The sequence below is a fragment of the Orbicella franksi genome, chromosome 8 (assembly GCF_964199315.1).
Source record: "Orbicella franksi chromosome 8, jaOrbFran1.1, whole genome shotgun sequence".
Classification (NCBI taxonomy): Eukaryota; Metazoa; Cnidaria; class Anthozoa; order Scleractinia; family Merulinidae; genus Orbicella; species Orbicella franksi.
The window spans coordinates 16771972-16781610 of NC_138152.1; the positions used below are offsets into that span (position 1 = coordinate 16771972).

At 40.0% G+C, this 9639-nt stretch overlaps 1 protein-coding gene across 1 annotated transcript in view; it reads right to left on the minus strand.

Annotated features, from left to right (window-relative positions):
- Nucleotides 1-9427, minus strand: part of LOC145494774 (galactosylgalactosylxylosylprotein 3-beta-glucuronosyltransferase 3-like) — a 14638-nt gene extending 5211 nt beyond the window's left edge. Inside the window, exon 1 of the mRNA XM_081474346.1 lies at nt 9268-9427. Coding sequence (XP_081330472.1) covers nt 9268-9421 — 154 coding nt within the window. The 5' untranslated portion in view covers nt 9422-9427. The remainder of the gene's footprint in view (nt 1-9267) is intronic.
- Between the last annotated feature and the right edge of the window lie 212 nt (nt 9428-9639).

Below are 9639 nucleotides of genomic sequence, written 5' to 3' on the forward strand. Positions count from 1 at the left end.
GATCATCAGATGTTAACAATCGGATGGTTTCTGTCGGTAGCAGTCTTTCTGATAACTGCAGGAAGTTTTAGACGTTCACAAAACTTGAAAAGTTAATCCATAAATCCCAGAATGAAGAAGGCGAAGATATGTCGTCGAAAGCGAATGCGAAGTTCGAGTTATTTTCAGCAGTGCATTCTGAAGCATTAGTATTTTGTTTCACCGAAAGACCGTTGGTTTGGACTATTTTGAAGCACTTTCTGTCTTTTCCATGTGTGGAAGCACTTTCTGTCTTTTCCATGTGCGTTGACGTTTCGCCACAAAAGTCGGAAAAACTCCTCCATCAAGTTGTGGCACCACGATACTAAAATACCTTTTTGAGGCTGAGACAATCATTTTTCCCGTAAAGAAATGTGTACTTTTAACGGAAGACGTAATACAGTGGTGAAGTTGACTGTGTAGTTTTTCCCTGGGTTTGAGACGATGAATGAATCGGTAAACGCGCGCATCGCCGGATGTAAATTGACGACTTCCGCTCGAATAATTTTTTCTTTTCTTTAATTCATGAGCCATATAATAAACAACTTAATAACCTCGACCGTTCGGTCTTTACGGGAAAATCTCAAACCTCGGCCTACCGTATTGACCTTGCTATCGCTCGGTCAATACGGCAAGGCCTCAGTTTGAGATTTTCCCGTAAAGACCGAACGGTCGAGGTTATTACGTAGTTAGTAATAGGACTACATGCTGTCCAATTTGGAAATAATTGGATTAAAAAAATCAAGCTCGTCTTCGGGAATCTCTTCAAGCATGCTCACTTCGCTTCGCTACAGGTCAAACACTTTAACCCAAGTTTCCTGTTTCTTTGAGTGTTCTTGTTCTGATAATTATCCGTCATCTCGAGTAAATCAATAGTATCTATTATCTGGAAACCTAGCTGAAGACTCCAAAAGGTGGAGAGAAAAGTCGGGAAATTCCGCCATTTTCAAAACATGATAAAACTTTGCGAGGTACAATCGCTCGCTGACGTTTGATGGCAGTGATAATAGCTGCAACCTGATTTAGTGAGGTGGCTTAGGGTGAATTTAAGGCTATATCATTACAGAGTGGAAGTAATTTGGCACAAAGAATCTTGTTGGTATAAGAAACAAATTTAGCCTGGATGCCACGTGATTCGATGACCCAGTTGGGGGGGGGGGGGGGGAAGGGGGGCGAAGACACGTCATTTCAATTCTCGATAAGCTTCATTAGCATGAAAACGAGGCTGATAAATCAATCCATAGCTTTTATGCTTTTGATCACCAAATTAAACCAAAATACGTCAACAGCTTGTAAATTAGGTTGTGTGGTTCATTTAGATAGCCTTAACGTGTTTATGTCAAGTGAAAATAGCCTGTTTCTTGCTTTTTCGCTCATGTTGAATGATCTGACTTCAGAGCATGAAGTTGAGTTTGAAATGGTTTTTTTTTTAATATAGTTTTACTTTGGTTTTTCATAAAGCGAATGAGAAACTGAGGAAATGGAAAAATATACAATCGCTGCCACTATGCAAAGGATAATATACAACCGGTGCCAAGCGCGGGAAAATATGCAAAAGGCGCCAGATACGGGAAACGCGAGTCCAGGAATTCAGTTGAGGATCAGTTTTGGTTTTATGTCGAAATTGCGATCTGTAAACAACCTTTAATCATGGGCTAACTTCGTTCAGGCAACAAGAGGTAAGACAAACAGAATATTTGATTGCCTGACGATGCAACTTACGCTTGAGATGGCCGGCGAAATGGATTAATTTTAACAGGCCAACTTTATATTTATATTTATATTAAACAGAATGCTTGGTTTCTTAATTACTTTGGGTAGATAGTTATTTAATTGAGTGTGGGCCAGAATCAGTACAAGAATTTTGTAAGACAGTGATCGAAGATAGAACTGTATCGATTCATGATACGATCAAGAAAAATTCTCTGCCGCTGTTTAAACGTCAAAAGCCCAAGCCAAAAACAAAATCAAAGCAGCAAGTAAGTGCACTGAGAAGCGATTGCAATCTTTTTAGCCGTTTGTACATTGCCACCCCGCATCGCAGCGGAGACCTAGACGAATGTTTTATGCACGAAAGCCAGCCCTATCCACCATCTCTCCGAGTTTGGAAAGCTAAGATTCGGGAAGAAGTCAGACCTCTTGACATGTGTTAAGCCTGCCAGTACAAAGCAGCCGGATCCATCTCCACTCTACGATTGGAAGATCTTTCATGGAGCAGCTGTTGTTCACGCCCTTCCATCAACAACTGTTTCCACCTTTGATAGCTATGCTGAAAACGTCTTTTTACCATTCATTCTGAATCGTCTTCAATCAAGAAAACGAGTGGACATTGTTTGGGATACATATAAGGCGAACAGTATCAAGGATTCAACAAGAGAGAAGAGAGGTAAGGGTCAGAGAAGAAAGGTGACACCAAGATTCCTCCAAACTGGAAAGCATTTCTTCAAGACAATACCAACAAGAAAGAACTCTTTGCCCTCCTGACCAGCAGAATTTCAAACTTCCAGTTTCCCGAGAACAAGGAAGTAAACATCACCTCAGACGAATCTGTACCGATAAACAGGGATGTGACCACGAGGAAGCCGACACAAGAATTGGTGTACGTGTTCAACACGCGCTGAGCAAAGGATGCAGTCAGGTTTTTGTCCGCACAGTGGATACGGATGTTCTTGTCATAATGATACGGATTTTTCATGACTTGATCGCTTTGTATCCGTCTGCAACCATCTGGATTGGTTTGGGCATGGGGAAATATGTCAATACATCAGTGTGAATGCCACCTACGCATTTCTTGGCCCTGAAACGTCTCGGGCACTCCCTATGTTCCATTCATTCACTGGATGCGACACGACCTCCTGTTTCTTTGGCAAGGGTAAGAAGTCCGCCTGGGACGCATGGAAGTCATTCCCTGACGTGACAGAGGCATTAAGAGGCGCCCTCTGTAATTTTCAACTATGGCCATTTGGACCAGAAAAAATCAAATTCCTCAAACTTTCTCAGATGAATGGTCTAGATAAGTGATTCACAAAAATGTAACTTTCAGTTCAATTCGATTCGTATTTTAGCGCTGGGGCCACCATCTTGGTTTTGCCCCTCTGATAGGGCTTTCAGCGGCCATTTTAGGGCACATTTTTAACAATTTGCCATACAAAGAAAACGATCTAAATCCGGGTAAAAACCCTTTATTCGAGACAAGCAAATGTTTCTTGTTACATTGAGAGGCTGTTTTGGCAATTTGATCATCACCTGATTTTTCTACAGAATTTTAAATTTCTTCCCTTTCGGACTACTCATGAAGCGCCATAAAAAAGGCGAAGTTTAAAGGAAAATATCGCCAAAAGTACATCCCTTAAGATCCCAAAACTACCCTCCACTTAAAGAGCAATGTCTCACCTGTAAAAACATGCAATAAAATGTTGGGGCAGTTAAAACTGTAAAATGTTAGAAGAAGAAGTTTAAGCTGTGCTCTTGCCAACAAAGACCGTCGTCCTAATTAGCATAATAACGTGAAAATAACGATGCACAGAGAAAATAATGATATATTCCACTTACGTCGCGACATGTCGACAACTGGATGTTCCACGATGCCTCATGTTATATTTCCAGTATGTTTCAGCCACATTTTCGGTGATTAGTGTACGAAATCACTCTCAGACATCGCCACGGTTAAGCAGATTTCAACTCTCCGAGGCCCGCTTCATAACATCTATCAATATTATTTGTCTTTCGCCTCATAAGCCGCCGTTTACAAGAAGTTTAACAATTTGCTGAGATCTTAACTGACCCAGAAGTCTGTTAGCAGCCTTTAAAATCTTCCTCTTAATCGAGGATTCTCATGAAGAACTCGTTTAAGCTCAGTTCTGTTGTGACTGTTGTGCACCCGCCATTATTCCACAGATTGCGTTACATTTGACAAATGCACATTCCAACGGGTAGGGGTAGGGCGGGTAGGAAGTGAAACTGTAAGCGACATTAAAGCCATTTTACGCATTTCTGTGGCTAAACTAGTAACTGGCTTTCCCAGAATAATTTGAACATGAGCTTCTACTTGCAGATATTTTCTAGATTATTTTTGCAGGGTGGGGGGGGGGGGGGGGGGAGTCGTGTATTAAAAACAAAAAGAAAAAGGAAAACGATAGACAGTATCAGGTCAAAAGATTATGATCTGTGTATCTTGATCAGCTTTATCAGTTCATCAGTGAAGCCCTATTAGGGGTTTTCAGGATACTGGATATTTGGGTAAAAAGTTAATAGAATGCGAGAAATTTAGGTGAAATATTAATGGGGTAGAGCATGTTTAGATCAGATAAAACAGGACATTAATTGAGTAGGAAATCGTTGAGCTGGAGTTAACAGGATACAAGATATTTAGGACAAAAATTAACAGGATAAGGGATACACCGACACCCCTCCCCCCCCTCCCCCCCTCCCACTATGGGACCTCAACAATGGTCAGCTATTTAGGATAAAATAAATGGACAGTGTGTTAACTGCTATGAGCATTTATTCTGGACTCTTAGTACTTATATCACGGTGGAATATGAAAGTTTTGTATCAGATTTTAGGGGTTTTAAGGTTAGGTAACGCAGCTCCTTGTTAGTAATTTCGAAGCCCACAGTTGTTACACTGAATAGATAGATAAAGACGGGGCTGGAGAAATAAACAGAGAATGAAATGTGTCCCGAATTCTGTACCGTTTAACACAATTTTCTTACATGGCAACCTTTGCGTCTGCAAAGAGATCGCGGCACAACATTCCACACTATATTTGTAAACAACTATCCTAATCTCATTGACAGTCATTAGTTTTTGACGAGAATTTTCATTTACTACAAATAGAATACGGATAGAACTCCAGTAAAAAGCCTCTTCCTTGTGTTTTTTTTTGTTCAGCATTATACTTGTGTCTTTCGCTGCCCGAAATGCCATCAAATGCTGCGAAAGGCAACAGACTGACAAGCAGTGCGCAAGAAAAGTTTTTCTCGGGTCAGGAAACGGCCATAAAAGTCGAAGCAATTACTGTAGCACAAAAGATGAGGCGCTCAAGAGATGAGGCCAGAATTAGGCGGTTCACCTGTGATGAGTTCCTGACTCCTTGTTACGTTTAATCCTTCCTCTCGAGAATGGCTTCAAGGCTCAGAAACAGACAGGAGAAGGTCCTCCAAGAAGACACAACAACCGCTGAGAATCAAGCTGCAGATATTTTTGACAAGTGTCAGTTAACTCATCCAATTCAATTTAACCAATTCAACTTGTGTGCCTTAAACGCATCTATAATGTCTTTAAAAAGCTAAGCGTCAACATTAGTGCTTCGCTTGATAGATGCGGGTATTTTAAAGCGCCCTGCATAGGGTTGAAAACTAGTCTTGTGCAGACATGCAGCTATGTTCCATCTCAGAAGTGAACGACATTAGCGGTTGTGGGGTGCCTCAGGCTCATAACGAATGGTGCCTACAAAATACAAAGGTGTTTCCGCCAGATTAAGAAAACGTGGAAAAAGTAGATCTTAGCCAGGGTTATTAGAATCCACAAAGAAAACTGGGGGTAATCATTAATTTTTCCGAGATAATTAGCTACTGCTGACGGTAGCATTTTTCTGAAAAAAAGGTAAAGATATTTCTTCACAGATTCTCCTAAGGTTCGCCTTTACATGCAGAAAACTAAACATATTAAAAAACATCTTTAAACTACGTGATCAGTGGTAATATAAAAACCACTTTTGATATGTATTTAATAACAGAATCGTCGCAACAGCACTCCTCTGGCTTAGCCAAAATACAGTCTACATAACTTTTGCTCACAGCCAAAAACTAATGCATTGTCGAATAGGCTTGCCACTTCCAATTCATACCATAAAATGTAGCTGTAATCACCCCTTTGTTAAAAGCTAAATGAGTTGTTTCATCCTTTTGAAAACTTTGTTGGTGTCCGTTACATTTTTTTTCCTTTTACTTTCCAAGTAAGTTAAACATTGTCGTCTCTCGCAATTGTTTTGCACGCGCATTATGCCATCTACAGTTGAATTTCAGTATGATTTTTTCTACAGATACGATAAAACCAATTTTTTCAGCTGGAAGGCGTTCACAGTTAGTGCTTAGCGATAAGCTGCTTTTCTGGTAATCCCGGTTTTAGTACAGGCTCGTAATTTTAGTGCGAAATTTGTTTCGGTCACAATAGGATTTTTTTTAAGTCGCACGTTTGGTAGGGTAGTTAATTACGTCACTAGTTCCAACCCAAGCGCGCGCCTGGCGTTTAAACCATGCCTAAAAGAGAAGGTACCGTCCTTAACTGCCCTTCAGTAATTTTCTGAGCATTTTCTTTTCTGATACAAAAGTGAAACGGCTAAGAAAATGTAAGAAGTTTCAATAAAACGTCGCTTATCATTACTTCCTGCGCACTATTCGTCAGTCTGTTGTCTTTTGCAAAATTTGATGGCACTTCCGGCAGCGAAAGACACAACTGTCCCGCTTTATCTGATCTAAACATGCTCTACCCCATTAACTTTTCCCCTAAATTTCTTGCATCCTGTTAATTTTTTACCCAAATATCCAGTATCCTGAAAACCCCTAATAGGGCCTCACTGATGAACTGATAAAGCTGATCAAGATACACAGATCATAATCTTTTGACTTGATACTGTCTATCGTTTTCTTTTTTTCTTTTTGCTTTTTTAATACACGACCCCCCCCCCCCCCCCCGCTACCCTGCAAAAATAACCTAGAAAATACCTGCAAGCAGAAGCTCATGTTCAAATCATTCTGGGAAAGCCAGTTACTAGTTTAGCCACAGAAATGTGTAAAATGGCTTTAATGTCGGTTACATTTTCACTTCTCACCCACCCTACCCCTACCCGTTGGAATGTGCATTTGTCAAATGTAACGCAATCTGTGGAATAATGGCGGGTGCACAACAGTCACAACAGAACTGAGCTTAAACGAGTTCTTCATGAGAATCCTCGATTAAGAGGAAGATTTTAAAGGCTGCTAACAGACTTCTGGGTCAGTTAAGATCTCAGCAAATTGTTAAACTTCTTGTAAACGGCGGCTTATGAGGCGAAAGACAAATAATATTGATAGATGTTATGAAGCGGGCCTCGGAGAGTTGAAATCTGCTTAACCGTGGCGATGTCTGAGAGTGATTTCGTACACTAATCACCGAAAATGTGGCTGAAACATACTGGAAATATAACATGAGGCATCGTGGAACATCCAGTTGTCGACATGTCGCGACGTAAGTGGAATATATCATTATTTTCTCTGTGCATCGTTATTTTCACGTTATTATGCTAATTAGGACGACGGTCTTTGTTGGCAAGAGCACAGCTTAAACTTCTTCTTCTAACATTTTACAGTTTTAACTGCCCCAACATTTTATTGCATGTTTTTACAGGTGAGACATTGCTCTTTAAGTGGAGGGTAGTTTTGGGATCTTAAGGGATGTACTTTTGGCGATATTTTCCTTTAAACTTCGCCTTTTTTATGGCGCTTCATGAGTAGTCCGAAAGGGAAGAAATTTAAAATTCTGTAGAAAAATCAGGTGATGATCAAATTGCCAAAACAGCCTCTCAATGTAACAAGAAACATTTGCTTGTCTCGAATAAAGGGTTTTTACCCGGATTTAGATCGTTTTCTTTGTATGGCAAATTGTTAAAAATGTGCCCTAAAATGGCCGCTGAAAGCCCTATCAGAGGGGCAAAACCAAGATGGTGGCCCCAGCGCTAAAATACGAATCGAATTGAACTGAAAGTTATATTTTTGTGAATCACTTATCGAGACCATTCATCTGAGAAAGTTTGAGGAATTTGATTTTTTCTGGTCCAAATGGCCATAGTTGAAATTTACAGGGGGCGCCTCTTAAAGTTCCTGCAAGATCACCCTTATTACCAGCTGGACAAGGATGATTCCATCTTCAAACTTCTGGAGCGATTTACCGTAGTTCTCTACGACAAGGCCAGCAATGCGATCAATGCAAATGAAGCCCGCAAAGAAATTTTCACCAAAAGGAACAGGACCGTAGAGAACATCCCTTCCACACAGGTAAATTGAGTTCACAACATTTTGTAAGGAGTGAAATTCAGGCTTTCGACTTATTCTACTGTTCTTATTTATTTCATGCCGTGTTTCTGTAGTAATAAATGTGTAACGACAGGGACAAAAGTAGCAAAGCTGAATTATAATTTTGCTTATGTAGGACTCGTTATTACAGCACGCTTTAAGAGCGGTTTAGCAAAGTAGTATCTGGTACACAAGCCTGCAGGCCGTTCAGATGGTTCCTTCACCCGAGGGATGGGGTTGGTGTGACATGAATGGCACGTGGAAACCTGTCTGGATGACCGTTCCTGAAGCGGCCAAAGCCTGTCTAGAACTCCTTAAATGTGGTTGCAAACAAGAATGTGCTGGCAGATGCAAATGTATCAAAGCTAATCTCTCTTGTACAGGGTTATGTCAGTGTTCAGGAGAATGCAGCAATAATTAACATTAACCTGATCTTAATAGAATGTGTTCCAAATTCCGAGCTTGTCATAAATTATATTTTCGTAGTACGACTTGCAGTTTACGATATAAATATAAACACAGGATGTGTGTGCTTTTCTTAGTTTACTCCATTCTGCAATGACATTCTTGTTATGTATTCAGTATGTGCGAGGAAACAAAAATCTCGGGATGTGATTGTCAGGTGATTACATCATAATTACTATTAAATCATTGTGAAATAAATATAGTACCCGAATGATTATTTCTAATGTTCTTAAACAAATGTTAACCGATTTTAAGGATATTTTACAACATTTTAATATACAAGCCTCGTTTTCATGCTAGCAAAGAGTGTCGCAAATTGATTTGCGTGTCACGTCCCCCCCCCCCCCCGGGTAATCGGATCATGTGGCATCCAGCCTAAATTTGTTCGCAGGACCAAAATGAGTTTGTGTGCCAAATTTTATGCTTTCTTCCAGTCGGTAACGATGTTTTCCCTAAGCCACCTAACTAATTGGCCAATACTTGGTTCTTTCGTTTATCTTGACATTTGATTAGTTTATGGAAAGTGTCCAGATTTTTCTCAAATTGGACAGTTCGTTCAAAGCTAAACTAAAGTTCGAGCGAAAACTATCCAATTTATTTTAAATTGAGACAGTTGGCAACAATTAATAAAAAATAGATCTGTTGGCAATATTGGATTTTGATGCAGCTATATAATTAGGGATTTAATAGAACTGATTAAATATCGTAACAATATGAAATGTTGACTCACCTTCGAACAACATGCTTCCAATTTGTCGCGAAGTTATTCGTCTGTAAGCATCGTCCACACTTGTGCAGGTTGGCTCGTCTTTGAGCATAAAATATGCGAACAAGATGATAAACACGATAAGTGATAGTAGCTTGGTACATCGTATTCTGTTCATTCTTTAACCCGCATTGAGCTTGTGCTAAAGAGTTTCATAGCACGTGGCACTGAAAAAAACGGATAAGAACACTTTAAAAAGATTGAGCGATAAAGAACGTCATCGAGACTGGGTCGGGCATGGAGCGAGAGTAGACGCGCTTTTGTGTGCTCCGGCTTAATGTGAATCTATGGGAGTTTTTTGAAGTTTTTAATGGAAGATTTATTTCAAAAACTTAA